Raw genomic sequence first — 18,557 nt, 5'->3', positions numbered from 1 at the left:
ATCTGAGGAAGATACATTTTTATAAAACAAAAAAGTAAAAATAAAAACACATACAATCAGGAAATTGAGATTTAGGAGGCCAACTCTGACTGACAGTGAATAACACATTCTGAAAAATATCGCGTGTAGATTTAGTCAATCGGAGGCTGGCAAACAGAAGAAAATCCCACGAGTAAAGGAATTTAAACTGATTGAAAACCTTGAGTAATTTTAGTGTCCCTGAGGATCAGTTAAAGGCAGAAGCTAGGATCTAATCCATGCTTCTCAAAGCCAGAGTCAGCCCAGCACTGCTGCCCACTCCCTCCGGGGTCTGGCACCTACCCCAAGCTCTCTCCAGAAACCGCTCATGAAAAGGTAGGTCCAGGCAGCCCCCATGTTCCATCCAACCCTCTCCTCCAGGACCCCTTTGTGTTAGGCTAGACATAGCCTCTTCTAGTCTCTTGCAAGGGCACTGATCACTGGATTTGGGGCCCACCTGCATAACCCAGATGATCTCAAGATCCTTAATTTAACCACATCTGCAAAGACCCATTTTCCATATAAGGTCCCATTCACAGGCTCTAGGGATTTGAATGTGGACATATTGTCTGGCCCTGAGCGCTGTGTTGGTGCCTTTCCTAAGACGCCTCCCCTTGCTCCCATCCCATCCCATTCCTTAGGGCCTGTGTCTGACCTGACTGCTGGGCTGCCCTCCCAAAAGCACAGCCTGGGCACTGCCTGCCCCAGCACGTGCCTCCAGGCCTGTCTGGTGTATTGCTGTGTTGATAAACTGGCTGTTTAAATTTTATTTTTAAAAGATATCTCAGCCGGGCGCGGTGGCTCACATCTGTAATCCCAGCTCTTTGGGAGGCCGAGGTGGGCGGATCACGAGGTCAGGAGATCGAGACCATCCTGGCTAATACGGTGAAACCCCATCTCTACTAAAAATACAAAAAATAAGTGGGGCATGGTGGCGGGCGCCTGTAGTCCCAGCTACTGGGGAGGCTGAGGCAGGAGAATGGCGTGAACCCGGGAGGCAGAGCTTGCAGTGAGCCGAGATCGCGCCACTGCACTCCAGCCAGGAGGATACAGCGAGACTCTGCCTCAAATTAAAAAAAAAAAAAAAGATATCTCTTTACTGGGGTTTCATCAAAGCAGCACCATTCTTTCTATTAATACTGACACATTAATTTTCTTTCTTTCTTTTTTTGGTGTTTGTTAAAAAGCAGACATGAAAAGAGAGGAAACCTACAGTGGTTTCCCCAACAGTAAAGAAACCGACCTACCCAGTCCCACTGGCCTAAGGTGACAACCAGTCCGCTTTTGGCAAGTTGAGGCTGGAGCACAGACCGAGTCAGAGACACACATGTGAGACCAAATACACACAAACTCCTGTTCAAGCCTCAAGTTGACCCGCCCAGAAAACAAGCACACTCCTGCTGCACGCCAGCAGCCAAGCCCAGAAAGCCATGCTCTCATCTGTGCGCCCACTGGGTTTTCACCAGTCCCCTTTGGTGCTTATGTGGACTAAGCAAGGGAGGTGAGTGGCCATAACAATGACCCGAGTCCAGGTTAGCAGGGGCCAGGGCGCCTCTCAGCAGGGCTAGGAGCAGGTGGACCCCAGAGTGGAGCCCACATCACAGGCACATTCAAGGGGGAAGGGATTACTTGAGGCAGGTCCTCCACCACTGCTGAGGGTGGAGGCAAAACAGAGAAAGCTGAGTAAGAAACTCAAACACCTACCATGGCCAGGGTCTCCCAAGGCACGGTGGGGGCAGCAAACCCTCCTCAGGCTGCCGTCCCGCATGAGGTACCCTGTGGAACCCAGCACAGAGCACGAATGTGCCACGAGCCCAGGCCATCGCAGGGAGGCAGAGAAGCACACAGTGCGTCCTGGAGGGAGTTCTCCTGCCACTACGACAACATGACCACCATGTGTGCAGTAGGGAGAGGGGTAATGCTCGTTGCCTGCCCCCGAGGGCTCACCCTTTTCCTAGGGGGACAGATGCTCCCCAGCATCTCATCGTGCCTTCGTTTAGATTTTGAGTGAACATTTTGTGAAAGCCAGAGCACCCTGACATGAGAGCAAGAGGATGGACGGCAGAAGGGACCAACACCACAGGGAAACTGGGCATGCCACAGAGTCCAGTGCCTGCTGGCAGAGCCCCTCCTCCAATCAATGTCTGAACAGTGGGGCCAGGAAGAAGTGGCGCTTGAACAGCTGCTGCCGTTTTTTTCTTTTTTGGATGAGTTGGAAATCCCATCAAGAACAAGCCACTTGGCCAGGTGTGGTGGTTCACACCTGTAATCTCAGCACTTTGGGAGGCCAAGGCAGGCTCATCACTTGAGGTCAGGAGTTAGAGACCAGCCTGGCCAATATGGTGAAACCCCATCTCTACTAAAAATACAAAAATTAGCCGGGCATGGTGGCACATGCCTGTAATTGTAATACCAGCTACTCGGGAGGCTGAGGCAGGAGAATCACTTGAACCCAGGAGGCAGAGGCTGCAGTGAGCCAAGATTGTGCCAGTGCACTCCAGCTTGTGTGACATAGCAAGACTCCAACTCAAAAAAAAAAAAAAAGAAAAGAAAAGAACAAGCCACTGAGCGAACACAAGGAAAAGATACAACAAAAACAAATTCCTTGTGAACAAGTGCACACCACCTGCCTGGCAATGGAGGCCCCACGCACAGTGCCCTCCTGGGACTCCCTGAGTCACGCAGGTCGCCTTCCAGGTGTGTGACTGGAGGGGTCTACACGGCTCAGGGCGGGGCTGGGGGACAGCCCTCCCTGGGGACCCCAGAGAAACTGGTTCCCGGAGAGCATGCTCAGCACCTGGGGAACCTCAAGCATGAGGCTCACGTAGGCCCGGCCTGCTCCTGCCTCCTATGCGTCCCTGGTGAGGAGCGGCACCTGCTGCTGGTGTCCGCGGCTCTTACCTGGGTTGAGGACTGGCTGGACGATGTCCCCGTTCCTCCACTTGGTCTCCATGCGCTCCAGCTTCTGGGCTTCATACCGCTTCCGGCCCTCCTCCTCCTGCTCCTGCCGGGAATACTGTGGGAAACCAAAGACAGGTCAGGCCCAGGCAGGACACAGCCTCCTCCCCTCGCTGGGCGGCCATGACCCCAGGCCCTTATAGCCTTGTGTAACTGGGACTATTTTTTCTTCTGTTCATGTGTGTTTAATATAAGTAATAAGAATACAGAAACAGTGAAATCCCATGTGGCTCCACTCCCGAGAGAGACAACCTGGGTCAAGTGTTTGGTTTAGATCCTTCCTGGAATTGCTTTAATGCCTACAAATATATAAAAAGCTCTATGGTGCTGTATGTGGAGCTTAAAAGCAACCGTGTATCTATTTAACGTAATTTTTGTAACTATGTGGGCACTTAGCTTGTTCCCAATTTTTCTTTACTTTTCTTTTCTTTTTTTTTGAGATGGAGTCTCGCTCTGTCCCAGGCTGAAGTGCAGTGGCGTGATCTCGGCTCACTGCAACCTCTGCCTCCCGGGTTCAAGTGATTCTCCTGCCTCAGCCTCCCCGGTAGCTGGGACGACAGGTGCCCGCCACCATGCCCGGCTAATTTTTGTATTTTTAGTAGAGATGGGGTTTCACGATGTTGGCCAGGTTCATCTTGATCTCTTGACCTTGCGATCTGCCCGCCTCAGGCTCCCAAAGTGCTGGGATTACAGGCGTGAGCCACCGTGCCCGGCCCCCGCTTTTTCACTATTAAAACCATACTGATCCTAGGTTACTTAAAATCATTTTGCACTGTCCCATTCCTTGCTAGGATTCATTACAGAATAAAGGGATCCTCAAAAAGGCCCCACCCACTCTCCCAAGTCCATGACAGAGCAGGAACCCTGTGTGTCCCTGCTGACCCTTGGCCAATCAAACAGGTTATATATTGGTAGAGAATGGGCAGTCAAAGATGGAACCGTCCTCCCGCGGCTCTCCGAATGAATCACAGGGGTTTTGACTCCAGAAGTTAAAAATAAATGTGACTGTAAGACTCAGCACAGGCCGGGCATGGTGGCTCGTGCCTGTAATCCCAGCAATTTGGGAGGCTGAGGCGGGTGGATCACTTGAGGTCAGGAGTTCGAGACTAGCCTGGCCAACATGGTGAAACCCCTGGCCAACATGGTGAAACCCCGCCTCTACTAAAAATACCAAAATTAGCCAGGGGTGGTGGTGGGCACCTGTAGTCTTAGCCACTCGGGAGGCTGAGGCAAGGGAATCGCTTGAATCCGGGAGATGGAGGTTGCAGTGAGCCCAGATTGCGCCACTGCACTCCAGCCTGGGCGACAGAGTGAGACTCTGTCTAAAAAAATAAATAAATAAATAAAAAACACCAACAACTCAGCACAAAAGCCAAAGCTCCTGAGTCCCGGGACACAGCAGGGGGATACTGCATTTCTTGGACGTAACAGATGGTTCACTCACTGCCCTGCTGTGCACACTGGAGGGGATGCACCACACTCGGATGGGACCCTCGGAGGGGCCCTCGGGGCCTGTGTGCTGGCTGCAGGCTGGTTCCAGACCCTCTGCCTGCTCCATCCCCCACGACCTTCTCCCTCCCCCTTGGCCTGGCCAGGGGCCGACTACCACCTGGCTGTTCTGATTAGCCTCCACTTCTGCTCTCACATTCACTCAACCAACCATTCCAGCTGAGCTTCTGGGGAAGCCACGGAACTCAGGGCCCCTCTGGGCCCCTCGGCCGCCTGTTGAAGCCCCTCTGACCTAAGCAAGTTCACTTCAGACGGCTGTGTTAGGCCTTCTTTCAAAAGCCAGTTTTAAACATCTCGATAATTCCTGCTCATGGCTCAGCTCCAAAATTGTGCAGGGTCTCAGCACCATTCACCGTTCCTCGGCGTAACTACCCATCATCTTCAGTTGAGAACCCATCTTCAAAAGAGGCTGAGGAGGGAACTGAAGCGTTTGTTCAAAAGAAGCAAACTGTGGGGAGTGTTTTAAGTTGCAGTGGATAATTCAACCTTTTCCTCCATAAATAAACCACGTCCTAACGTTCCACCGGCCAAGTAACGGCTGTGAGAAGAGAGTCTGTGCTGTGTATCTACCTAGGAACATTGGTGGGTGAACTTCAGCATCCTCAAGAGATGCCTTTTAAAGGGACTTTTTTTTTTTTAAAGGAGCCAGCCCCCGGTCTAATAAATCCTCGTGGTATCCAGTACATTTGTCTGGGCTTGGCGGGCGCACAGGGAAATGATGGGGCCCGGTCCGGGACACAAGCCATGAGGAGAAGCCCAGCCTCCTCCCCGATGCTGCCTTTCCATCTGGGAACAAAACCGCTGGAACATTTTAATGATGGCTGGCACCTAACTCTCACCCCCGAGAGCTCATCAAACCCAACTGATCTGAAGCAGCAGACAGCGTGGCCCAAATATCTGAGAGACAGGCTGCGAACCTCTTCGCTTGAGCACATATTCAGACATTTGAAAAAAACCAAAGCCCCACCCCCGACGGCCACTCAGCCTGTCCAGGGCTGCGGCTGCCCCTCCGGTCATCCTGGGGCCCCTCGGGCCCGTCACAGGCCCACCGAGGTTCCCTGCTCACGGGGAAAGCTGCAGGCAGGCTGGGGAGGAAGGTGGAGCAAAGAAAAGACGTTCTGCGCTAGACGACTGTGCACATGGCCGGCAGCTGGGTTCCTCCAGGGAGACGCACACATCCAGGAAACCGGTGTGTGCGTGTGTGTGCGTGTTCAAGATATCTACATGCATACGTATGTGACATCTCTATTTGTATGTGTATATATAATATATATCTGTATATCTATACATACAGGGATATACATTTTCCTAAATCGGGGATGGCTGTCTGTAGAAAGGTCAGCGGGAGCATGCTCATGGAATATAAGACAGCCCTGCGGCCAGGCCACCAGCAGATGGGCATAAATGCCCACCGGAGCCAGGGAAGGAAGCTGTACTTTCTGGGATTCCTAAGCAGGCCTCTGGCCGGGCCCACCAGTGAAAAACAGGAGACCTAGATTCCAAATCAGCAGGAGGTTTATACTACGTGGGCCTAGCGTGTGTTGGGGGAAGATGGTGCAAAGAGCTCTGAACAACAGCTGCAGCTGAGAACCGTGCAGCCTCTCCCATCTGCGGCTCCGGCTGCCTCGGCGCCATGGAATGGTTTCAACAACTCCTCGACAAGGCCGAGTTGGTATTTATGTCTCATCAAACCCACTCTACAAAGGAAATGAAAAAGCAACCGGGAGTTCCTCCAGGATGTGGGAGGGAGGGAGCTAATTACTGGGCAAGGAGAGGCGAGGCTAAGAGGGGCCACGCTGAAAGCACCCTGTCCCTGCAGCGAGGGGATGGGAGCCAGGGGAGTCAGAAGCTACCCGTCCCCTCCACTGGCCAAAAACCCAACAGCTCTTGGCGCATCGATCCTAAGCGACAAGGCAGCAAAAGTGACTGTGTTCAGGTCCAGACCCGCCCCTCGGTATCACCCGCCTGAGATGCACCATCAGACGCTGAAGCCAGGCATGGGGCCTGGGAGAGATTTCAGAACTGGGTAGCATCTGAAAATTAAATCCGTTAAATGCTGTGTCTCAATATTTACATGTGATGTGGCTCACTGAACGCCAAGGGCTTAGAGAAAAGAATGAACGTGGGGTGGGTGCGCTTGCAATTCTGCGGAGAACAGCCAGGAGCCCCCACCTGACCCCTGCTCCTTAGGTCTTCAATCACCCCCAAGTTAGCACTGCTGAAAATGACCGCAACTTCCATCTCAGCCAAGAAGCAGGGAGAGAACAGCCCCACAAAGAACAAGAGACGGGAGAGGGTGTTGAACCGACAGCTGGTGCAGTGGGTTGAACAGCATCCCTCAAAATGTATATCCACCTGAAACCTCAAAATGCAAACGCTTCCAAAAACCGGGTCTTTGTAGTTGTAAATAGTTAGAATGAGGTCACAGCGGAATGGGACGGGCCCTGAGCCCAGTGACCCGTGCTCCTGTAAGCAGGCCGTGCGAAGATGGAGGCAGAAGCTTCAGTGACGCAGCCTCAGCCAAGGGACGCCTGGAGCCACCCGGCACTGGAGACGCCAGGAGGGATCCTCGCCTGGGGCCAGTGGAGGGCGCGGGGCCTTGCCCATACCTTTGCACTTCTGGCCTCCAGAACTGTGACAGAATCAACTTCTATTGTTTGAGAGCTACCCAGTCAGTGGCACTTTGTCACAGCAGCCCCGGGACACTGTCAGGTGGGAATGTGAGACCTCGGACTCCACACCCCGACCCTGAGCCCCCGCCCACTGGCCAGATTCTGGCATGCTGCCATCCTGCTCTCATAAAACCAAAGCTGCAGCCACCAGCCTGCCCTTCCCATTAAATATGGACAGGGCTCCCCTGTCACCAAGATTAAAAAAAAACAAAACCTAGGCCAAACAGCAGCTGGACCCGGCAGCCAGCCACACCCACCTGGGGAGACACCCCACCCAGACCTTCACTGCCCTCTGAGGAGACCCTGGCAGGGTGCCTGGTCAGACACGGAGCTGGGGACAGAAGAGACGGCAGGAAGCAGGTCTCAAGGAGCACCTCCCCAGTCTCACATGGGCAGTGGCAGCAGGGACCGAGGCCCCGTCAGCCCTGGTGACAGGGGGGCCACGGGAAGACGGAGAGCCAGGCCTCCTACAGGCGGGAAGTGGCCTGCGCCCGGCAAACGCTGGGGAGGGAACCAGGGCTTCCGGCAGCGGCAAGAGCACCCAGCGTCTCTATTGGGTCTGGAAGCAAAAAGAGCAGGCACCAATTCCTGACAATCTGGTTCTCAGTTTTATTATTTCTAAAAATGTATTCTATATATATATCTCAGCCGGAGGAAAAGCTCCCTGCCGGGGCCCACACTGCAGAGACTCAGAATCCTGGTTCCTTTCCTCTAAGAAGAGCTCTTCCTGGGGGCTGAGGCCTGTGGACCGCAGGGTCAGGCTGCGGGAGGAGCTGGTACATCTGTCCTTGGACTTGCCAATGAACTTGGGGCACAGGAGAAGGAGGCGAGGGAGTACTTTTAGGGAACGAATTAAATTTCTTTATTCCCAACGTCTCCCCTCCAGGAGTCTGTATGTGTGGCTTCCACAGGCTTCGCCCACAGGCCCGCCCATGGCAGGACCCCTCTGACAACATAATGAACTGGTATTATGAAAGGTGCTTCCGCCGGGCGCAGTGGTTCACACCTGTAATCCCAGCACTTTGGGAGGCCGAGGTGGGTGGATCATGAGGTCAGGAGATCAAGACCATCCTGGCTAACATGGAGAAATCCCGTCTCTACTAAGAAATATATATAAAATAATTAGCTGGGCGTGGTGGCGGGCGCCTGTAGTCCCAGCTACTCAGGAGGCTGAGGCAGGAGAATGGCGTGAACGTGGGAGGCGGAGCTTGCAGTGAGCCGAGATCGCACCACTGCACTCCAGCCTGGGCGACAGAGCAAGATTCCGTCTCAAAAAAACAAAAAAACAAAAAAAACAAAAAGAAAGAAAGAAAGATGCTTCCAACCACAGCGAAGCCAGAAATGAGAGAAACACAGAGAAGGAGACAGACCCCAGCAGGGGACAAGAAGGGAGAAAGACAAAAGCTCATATGACAGCTGTCTCCACAGCCAGTGCGTCAGAAGCAGAGATCAGAACCAGCTTGCAGGGGCCACGGGGGAGCAGCCGGCCTGGCCCGGGCAGCCTGGTGGTCCTGGCTCCCGAAAGGACATGTCACTATCACGATCCTGTCACCGTCTTTTCTCTGGTTAGGGAGTGTGACAAAAAGGTCCCTAGGTTGGAGGGATGTTTATGTCCACGGGTTCTGGGCCAGCTTGAGCTCACATTCCCAGCATGAATTAAACATACATTAGAAGATCCCACACAGACATGTCTCCTTCCCACCTGTGTTTCCTCGGAGGCAGGACAGAAACTCCTGTGGAGCCAGGGATGCCCTGCCCAGCCCAGAGGGGACACTGCCTGCTGGCGGACCTGGCCCCCTGTGCCCTAGCTCTGGCCTGTTGCTCCATTGGGACCCTTAGCTGAACGAGCCTCCCAACATCAGGTGAGGTGACCTGATCTCTGCCATCTGCCCCCAAGAGAGAAGTAGAAAGGGCACCTTACCACAACAGGAGGCACCTCGAGGACCTTGTCCACGTTCTTCAGCGACAGGGGCACATACCACAGGGTGGCCTTATTGGTCAGCTTTTTGGCACCTTAAGAGAAGAAAATCACATTAAGTGACGCCCGGGAGACGGGGTGGGAATGTGAGCGGCCAGGCACGTGGCAGGTGCTGCTCCAGCGCCTGGTCCCAGTACCTGAAACACACCACACTGTGCACCACCTCTCTGGCCCCCAACCCCCAAGCCCCCAAGCCCCCAAGGCCTTTTCAGCATCCTGGCCGGGGAGTGCTGCCATCATGTGAGTGTGGACAAACAGAACAAGAGACCCCAGAGCCCATGGAGAGAGGCTGCGTGGGGCCCACCCCCATCACAAGGCATGCCCCCCCAAAACTGGCTTGAGCTCAGGACCCCAGCCCCTCCCAACGCACCCACTCTGGGGCAGCTCTCCCTTTCCAGGGGCTGCTGAAAAGACTTCAGACCACGTGGTTTAAGCCTGGATGGTCCGGAGCTGGTCAGCCACAACACCCAACAGGGATCACCCTGGAGGGCACCGACTGCAGGCAACCTCCTCTTCCTGGTGTTTTGACAGAAAGGGAGCTTGATTATGAAAACACATCAGAGGCTCCCAACGAGCCTCCCAGACAGAGGGGAAGGACTGATTGGCTGCAGGCAGACGCCCTTCGTTCTGCCCGGGGACACGAGGCTGAGCCCGCTTCACCTGCTGGCTCAAGTCTCCACCAACTGATCGCTGCTGACATCGAACGTCAAAATCAAAAGTGCCTTGCGGGGGAACTTGACGTCCTGATGCTCAGACAAGCAACGTCTTCTGCAGATCCCATCCACCTGTCTAAGCACTGCCAAGAACTCCCACCAAACGGAGAAGCCCAGAAAGACACTTGGCCCATACAGACGTGCAGGCTGCAGAGGCTCAGGAGGATGTAGAGGCTGTGCCCAGGCAGAGCAGCCCAGGGGAGGGGCAGGGGGGACGGCCAGGGCACCCACAGCCCAAAGCACAGAGCAGCGGAGCCAGCTCATCAAGCTCCATTTTTGCCACCCCAGGAACTTCCTTTCCTTCACACCAGACACTCGGGTGTGCTGCCAGCCCATCCAAAGCTCCACCAGAAGCTTCCAGGTGCCAAGAGACGGGCTATAGGCTGCTGACTCCTTGGGGCACTGAGCCCACCCACAGAGCCAAGTGGGGCTGCAGGACAGGGAGGGCTGTCCGTGCTGAGAAACAGAGGCTCGTGGCCTGCTGGGGCTAAAGGAGCCTAGAGATCCCTGGTGTACACCCCTCACTTGTACAGAAGGAGCCTGAGGCCCAGAGACGTCTAGGGGTTTACCCAGGGTCACACAGCAACTTGGTGCCATACTCCCATGTCCCAGTCATTTCAGAGAAGTATCTGCAAGGATGCCTTTAAAAAGTGGCTTTGTCAGGCACGGTGGCTCACACCTGTAATCCCAGCACTCTGGGAGGCTGAGGTGGGTGGATCACTTGAGCTCAGGAGTTCCAGACCAGCCTGGGCAACATGGCGAAACCCCGTCTCTACCAAAAATACAAAAAATTAGCTGGGTTGGCTGGGCACGGTGGCTCACGCCTGTAATCCCAGCACTTTGGGAGGCCGAGGCAGGTGGATCACCTGAGGTTGGGAGTTTGAGACCAGCCTGACCAACATGGAGAAACCCTGTCTCTACTAAAAATACAAAAATTAGCTGGGCGTGGTGGTGCCTGTAATCCCAGCTACTCGGGAGGCTGAGGGAGGAGAATAGCTTGAACCCAGGAGGCAGAGGTTGCGGTGAGCCGAGATGGCGCCATTGCACTCTAGGCTGGGCAACAAGAGCAAAACTCTGTCTCAAAAAAAAAAAAAAAAAATTAGCTGGGCATGGCAGTGCACACCTGTGGTCCCAAAGGCTGAGATAGGAGGATCGCTTGAGCCCGGAAGGCAGAGATTACAGTGAACCTAGATTGCACCACTGCACTCCAGCCTGGGCGACAGAGCAAGGCCCTGTCTTAAAAAAATAAATACAAGTGGCTTCTTCAATGTGGAAGATCCTCACTATAAAGCAGAAGAGCAAACTGCAGGAAGTAACGGAGGAAAGGGAGACAGGAGCAGCCCCAGGGCCCTGCCCAAAACCCCCAGAGGAGCTCACTTCCCACCAGTTACCTGAACCTGCCTTCCCAAGGCAAAGCGCTTTTCCTCCTCAATAAACACAGCCCCAGGCTCCAAATCAAGCCCCAGGGGGCCCATTAAGAAAAGGCCTGTGCCTGCCCCTCCTCCCCGTACCGAACACACCTTGAGAACGTGGGGCTCCCAGTGCTTGGGAACCACAGGCAAATAATATGGGAAAATATTTCCACCGCACTTTGACTGAGAGTGAATCTGACAACCTGCTTTTGGGAATAAAGATTTCCTGTTGGATTCAGCTAGAGCCAGCCTGACAAGCCGGTTTCCATGACAACTCGAGTGGCCCTCTGGACCTAAATGAACACCATGGAGCAAATGAGGCAAACATGCTAATTGTATTTTCTCCATCATTTAATGAAACCATCAAAAGACAACGGCAGTATTAGAAAATTATCTCTCGGCCAGCTGTGGTGGCTTACGCCTGTAATCCCAGCACTTTGGCAGGCCGAGGCAGGCGGATCACGAGTTCAGAATCGAGACCATCCTGGCTAACAGGTCTCTACTAAAAATAAAAAAATTAGCCAGTCATGGTGACACGTGCCTGTAATCCCAGCTACTTGGGAGGCTGAGGCAGGAGAATCACTTGAACCTGAGAGGCGGAGGTTGTAGTGAGCCGAGATCGCGCCACTGCACTCTAGCCTGCACGACAGAGCAAGACTCGGTCTCAAAAAAAAAAAAAAAAAAAAAAAAAAAATCTCTTAAAATCTTAAGAGCTCCCAGCTATTTTTCTGGAGCAATTCACAGCAATCACATCCCAGTTAGCTTAATATTTTGACAGTTGCTGGAGATAAATGAGCTGCCTCAAAGGCAAGGTTTGTGGGTCGTCTGCCTGGGCCTGTGCTCGCTCAGCGGCCTTGTGACAGGCAGCACAGCCCAGGTAAAGGGGACACACAGAACAGGGGACCCCTGTCTCCTGGGGTGGAGACAGCACACAGATGTCACGCACACAGCTTATGACTCAGCCTGCTCCGGGCCAGGGTCCCCGCGTGCATCCTCTGCCCCCACCTGCAATACCCCTATCTTTCAGAGGTCACCACCCATTCAGCCAGTGCTCCCCGTGTGCCCACAGTGTGCCAGGCGCTGTTCTTGGTGTTGGGGCCTTCATGAGTTCAATTTCCAGGGGACACATGGGCAGAGACAGAGAAGGGCCTCAAGAGAACAATAGAGACTGCAGAGAGAGATGGCAGAGAAGCAGAAGCACAGACGAGATGAGCGAGACAGAGGGGGAGATGAGACTCGCAGTCACAGAGTGAGACAACAGCGGGCTCTGGGGCCTGACCAAGATATGGAGAAAAGCCACAGCCTTGGGGCTCCGAGGCCTCCCTGCCCAGCCCCTGCTACAGGGAAAAGGCTGAAGCTGGGAGGAAGAACCTGGGGCACCGCCCAGCCCCACTGGGAAAAGCCTTCATGTGCTGGCAAGCATATCCTGCCTTCTCCAAGCCTCACACGCACGACAGGGCAATGCCAGCCCTGATGTCCCCAGGGAGGAGGGGTGGGCATCTCTGTCCCTCTCTGAGCCCATCCTTCGGAGGAGGAGGAGAAGGCCGAGGGCTGTGGTGGCCAGGACACAGCTGGGAGGCCGAGAAGCTCCCAGCACCTGGGTGAGCTGGTGGGGGCTGCTCTCTCATGCTCGCGCCTGCCTTGGCTCTGCACAGGAGCCTCTCCCCCTCTCAGCCCCTAAAGAGCAAGGGATCCTCACGAATATGTCAGATCGTGTCGTCCTCATCAAAACCCCATCAGCCAGCATGTCTCAGCACTGATGCCCAGTTCTTCCTGGTCGCCTCTGCTCATTCACTTATTCATTCATTCATCTGCTCATCCACTATCGCTTCCATATCTATTATGGGCCAGCAGAAGCGGCCAGGAAAGGGAAGTTCATGATCTAGGGAGTTCCTCAAGCTCAGTACACCTGACCTTTGGCCTGCATCACTCTCTGCTGTGAGGACAGCGGGTCCCAGCCATGCTGAAAGCCTGAGAACGCCTTTCTGTCTCCCTGCCTCTCTCCCCATCATCCCAAACTGCTCGGCTGGGCTCGATGGCTCATGCCTGTAATCCCAGCACTTTGGGAGGCTGAGGCAGCTGGATCACCTGAGGTCAGGAGTTTCAGACCACCCTGGCCATCATGGTGAAACCCTGTCTCTACTAAAAATACAAAAATTAGCCAGGTATGGTGGCTCATGCCTGTAATCCCAGCTACTCAGGAGGCTGAAGCAGGAGAATAGCTTGAACCTGGGAGGCAGGAGAATAGCTCGAACCTGGGAGGCAGAGGTTGCGGTGAGCCAAGATCACACCACTGCACTCCAGACTGGGCAACAGAGTGAGACACCATCTCAAAAAAAAAAAAAAAAAAAGAAACCTGCTCTTCAGGGCTTCCTCTGAGGCTGTGGCCTCTGATGGACCACAAAGGGGGCTTTCATGGCAGAAAATCTGCAAAGCAGATCCCTTCCTGGCATTTTTGAAGCCACCAACTCCTGCAATGACAAAGGGCACTGCTGACTGGGCCCTCACAAGCAGGAAGGTCCTAGGAAGCAGGAGAGCGCGGCAGGCCCCCCCTCCTCTCCAGGAAGGGGCCAAGGCTCCACCCCCAGCACAGTCGGAGAAGAACTGCGACCTCACAGGAGATGGCAGGGAACCCCCAAGGCCCCTAAAGTGGGGAACCCACCCAGCCCTGAGCCTCTCCCGAGTCGTGGGCGCTGCTCCTGTTGTGGGAGGTGCCCATACACCCCTTCCTGGGCCACATCCTGAGACCAGCATCCAGGGTCCCTCTGATGTCAAAGGTGCCTGCTGAGGGAGCAGCAGGCAATGGGAACGCAGACCACCTTCCACCCCAGGCCCTTGCTCAGCTCCATCTGCCCACCTGCCGGAGCTGGGCTGACACAGCCATTCTAATCAACCCTGCTGAGGTCCTCAGAATGTTCTAGATGCATAATTGTGCTTGCTACCGGCCCGTCATGAGGAAGAGGACTCAAGCGCCTTAAATGGCTGTGAGCTGGCACTCCACGGGGCAGCCACTGCTGAGGAACAGGCATGGGGAAGAGGAGGAAACCGGCCCAGCCTCTCTGCATGGGAGGACTGGTGACCTGGGAGGTGGCAGGGAGAGGACCAGGGGCAGGGGAAGAGGCCCACCTTCCCCCTCACCTCCCGTCCCCAGCCTGGGTATAAAAAGAAGCGTGAGCTGGTGAACACTGGAGCCGCCCCCTCCTGCAGCGCCCAGTGGGAAGGGGAAGGGGGTTTCCATGGTTACTATGGCCAAGGAGGAGAATATTCAGATGAAAGCAGAGGCAAAGGTTCACCCAGTGAGCTTCCATCTGAGCCTGGTTTCTGGGGCTCCCAGGAGCGGGCAGTGTCCCCGGAGCCAACACCTCCCTATGCTTGAGGAGGGCAAGCAGGGCAGGGAGACCTGCAGAGGGGTGGATGGTGCGTACCGGCCTCACAGCCCGCGCCCAGCCCCTGCCATGGATGAGCTGGCCACGGGCAGCAGGACAGGCAGCGGTGATGTGCTCAGGCCAGACCCAGACAGCAGGGTTGAGTCCTGCTCTGGGTAACTGAACTCGTTTCTTAACCCCTCTGTGCCCCTTTCCTGTCTGCAAAATCAGGGCAATGGACATAGCTGCTCCCAGGGCCATGGTGGGAGGTGAGAGAGGTCTCATTGGTGGAAAAGGGGCCAGGCCCTGGAGCGTCCTCTGCCCTCAGGAGGGAAGCAGCTGTGTAGCCACGGCCCTTACTGCTCCAGTCAACACTGTCGCTCCCAGAAGTACCTGTGAGGATGTTTTCGGACATCACGTTGACCTGCACCTCCACAGAGTGCTTGGAGGTGTAGGTGATCTCCGCGCTGACATGCGCCACCTCACCGATGCACATGGGAGACAGGAAGTCGGTGCGCTCGACACGAGCCAGGGCGGCCACACAGCGCTCCTGTGGAGACAGAGGCAGTGGTCAGCCCAGGTCAGCCAGCCCAGCCCCGAGAGCCCCACCCGGGACATGCCCCCTGGAAACTGTCTTTGCCTTTGCTTTCATTCCCCACTGTGAAAGCAACCAATGTATCGCCATTTATTGGCACCGTGGTTTTTTTTTTTTTTTTTGAGATGGAGTCTCACTCTGTCACCCAGGCTGGAGTGCAGTGGCAAGATCTCGGCTCACTGCAAGCTCTGCCTCCCGGGTTCATGCCATTCTCCTGCCTCAGCCTCCCGAGTAGCTGGGACTACAGCCACCACGCCCAGCTAATTTTTTGTTTTTTTTGTTTTGTTTTGTTTTTTGTTTTTGAGATGGAGTCTCGCTCTGTCGCCCAGGCTGGAGTGCAGTGGTGCGATCTCCCCTCACTGCAAGCACCGCCTCCCAGATTCACGCCATTCTCCTGCCTCAGCCTCCCGAGTAGCTGGGACTACAGGCGCCCGCCACCATGCCCGGCTAATTTTTTTGTATTTTTAGTAGAGACAGGGTTTCTCCATGTTAGCCAGAATGGTCTCAATTTCCTGACCTCGTGATCCGCCAGCCTCGGCCTCCCAAAGTGCTGGGATTACAGGCGTGAGCCACCGCGCCCGGCCTAGCACCGTGCATTCCTAAACACAAAAGCACAGGGATGTAGAGGAGCCCTGCAGAGTCCAGCCCAAAGCAACTGCTGCAGGCGATTCCCCAGGTGATGGGATCACCAGCTGCTTCTTCCTTTCTTCTGATTTTCTCACAACAGGCATGCATTATTTGCATAATATAAAGTGAACAAATGCATACATACTCATTATGGAAAATTTGGGAAATATAGAAAAGTAGAAAGAAGGGGAACGTCACTCCTCCCATTCAAAGATAACCATGGTTACTATTTTGGGATCTGTCTTTCCAGGCTTTTTTCCCAAGAATCGGGGTGGGTTTTGTTGTCTCACTTGTTCGTCTGCCTGGCTCATTTCACAGTTTTAGTCTAATATAGCTGTGCAAAAACTAAATATACACCCTCACCTTCTGATTCTTTTTCATTCAACGTAGGAAAAATAATCTGCCTGTGTTGTGACACATTCTTTGCAATCACTATTCTTCTTTAGGCCGGGCGCGGTGGCTCATGACTATAATTTCAGAACTTTGGGAGGCCGAGGTGGGCGGATCACATGAGGCCAGGAGTTTGAGACCAGCCTGGCCAACATGGTGAAACTCCATCTCTACTAAAAATACAAAAGTTACCCGGGCGTGGTGGTGCACATCTGTAATCCCAGCTACTCAGGAGGCTGAGGAATGAGAATCGGTTGAACTCGGGATGGGGAGGTTGCAGTGAGCTGAGATTGCGCCACTGCACTCCAGCCTGGGTGACAGAGCAAGACTCCATCTCAAAAACAACAACAACAACAAAACACTAAATACACTCTCACCTTGATTCTTTTTCATTCAGTATGGGAAAAATAATCTGCCCGTGTTGTGACATGGCTCTTTGCAATCACTATTCTTTTTTTTTTGAGATGGAGTCTCGCTCTGTTGCCCAGACTGGAATGCAGTGGTGCACTCTCGGTTCACTGCAACCTCCGCCTCCAGGATTCAGGCAATTCTCCTGCCTCAGCCTCCTGAGTAGCTGGGATTACAGATGTGCACCACCACGCCTGGCTAATTTGTGTATTTTTAGTAAAGACGGGGTTTTACCATGTTGGCCTCAAACTCTTGACTTCAGATGATCCACCTGCCTCATCCTCCCAAAGTGCTGGGATTACAGGCGTGAGCCACCGTGCCCGGCCCAACTATTCTTTTTAAAAATTTAAAAGTGGCCGGGCGCGGTGGCGCACGCCTGTAATCCCAGCACTTTGGGAGGCCAAGGCGGGTGGATCACAAGGTCAGGAGATCGAGACCATCCTGGCTAACATGGTGAAACCCCGTCTCTACTAAAAATACAAAAAATTAGCCGGGTGTGGTGGTGGGCGCCTATAGTCCCAGTTACTCGGGAGGCTGAGGCACTAGAATGGCGTAAACCCGGGAGGCGGAGCTTGCAGTGAGCCAAGATCACACCACTGTGCTCCAGCCTGGGCGACACAGCGAGACTCCATCTCAAAAAAAAAAAATTTTTTTCAATGTTATTTATCCTTCAAATAGGCGACACATTCTCATGATTCAAAATGTAAAAGGAACAAAAAAGCCTATGGTGCTGGGTCTACCTCTGGCCACCTCGTTCCCTGTCACACAGGACCCCTTGGCAGCTGGGTCCCATGTGTCAAATCGGACTCCGCATCTACAGCCACATGGTGGGGCTCCCAGATGGTGGACATGGACAGGTGGCGCTGCACCCTGCTTTTCTCTCTTCATCTACCCTGGGGATCATCCTCTCTAGCTTTGGGTCTTAGTTTGTTGGGCTGCCAGAACAAAATGCCATAGCCTGGGCAGCTTAGACACAACAGAAATTTATTTCTCACAGTCCTGGAGCAGGGAAGTCTCCAGGGACTTGGGTCATTCCAAGATCAGGGACGGGCAGATTCCATGCCTGGTAAGGGCTGGCTTCCTGGTTCACAGATAGTGCTTCTCGTGTGTCCTCACGTGGTGGCCGGGGCAAATGAGCTCCCTGGGGCCCCTTTCATGAAGACATTGATCCCATTCATGAAGCTCCACCCCCATGCCCTTGTCACCTCCCAAAGGCCCCACCCCCTAATACCATCACCCTGGGGGTGAGAATTTCAACACATGAGAGACACGAACACTCAGACGGTGGCTGTGTCTGAAAGACTTCCTTATCCTTTCCAGTGACTTCCTTTTCATAGCACTCCAATGTAAAATTATTATCATTTATAGAGACAGGACCTCGCTGTGTTGCCCAGGCAGGAATGCAATGGCTATTCACAGGCACAATCATGCTCACTGCAGCCTCAAACTCCTCCTGGGCTCAAGCGATCCTCCAGCCTCAGCCTCCTGAGTAGCTGCGACTACAGGCACATGCAACCACACCTAACTTTTTTTTAGAAAATTACTTTCAATTGCTAGCCAGGTGGAATTGAACATTCTTCTGTTAGAGATGTAGGGCACCCCCAATTGATTCTCATTATAAACAATGCTGTGATGGGCACCCTTTCACTTAAACCGTTTTCTGCATTTGGGATTATTTTCTGGGCCCAAGGACAAATACTTTTATATATGGTCCTAAGTGTTTCTCGGGACAGCAGTGTCTGGCCTGGCCTTTGCCACCTCACGGCATCCTGACCAACACTCAGAATTGACTTATTTCTCATCTTTGCTGAATAAACGACACAAAAGATGACCTTGTGTTTGAGCCATGGGGAATGTGAGTCTCCATTTCCCAGAGGACTGCCATGACTTTCTACTGCAACAATCACTTCCT

General features: G+C 53.9%; 1 protein-coding gene across 3 annotated transcripts in view; it reads right to left on the bottom strand.

The window, feature by feature from the left end:
* The window catches only part of ACOT7 (acyl-CoA thioesterase 7), a 125,734-nt gene that overhangs the window by 59,917 nt on the left and 47,260 nt on the right, over positions 1 to 18,557 (bottom strand). For all 3 annotated transcript variants that reach the window (XM_034954197.4, XM_003822153.6, XM_003822154.5), the window contains exons 3-5: positions 15,019 to 15,175; positions 9,079 to 9,170; positions 2,920 to 3,034 (exon numbers count right to left, since the gene is read on the bottom strand). In XM_034954197.4, coding sequence (XP_034810088.1) covers positions 2,920 to 3,034; positions 9,079 to 9,170; positions 15,019 to 15,175 — 364 coding nt within the window. The remainder of the gene's footprint in view (positions 1 to 2,919; positions 3,035 to 9,078; positions 9,171 to 15,018; positions 15,176 to 18,557) is intronic.

This window comes from Pan paniscus, chromosome 1 (assembly GCF_029289425.2).
Source record: "Pan paniscus chromosome 1, NHGRI_mPanPan1-v2.0_pri, whole genome shotgun sequence".
Classification (NCBI taxonomy): domain Eukaryota; kingdom Metazoa; phylum Chordata; class Mammalia; order Primates; family Hominidae; genus Pan; species Pan paniscus.
Note: the sequence above shows the minus strand (reverse complement) of the source record. Positions and strands in the feature narration are given on the sequence as shown.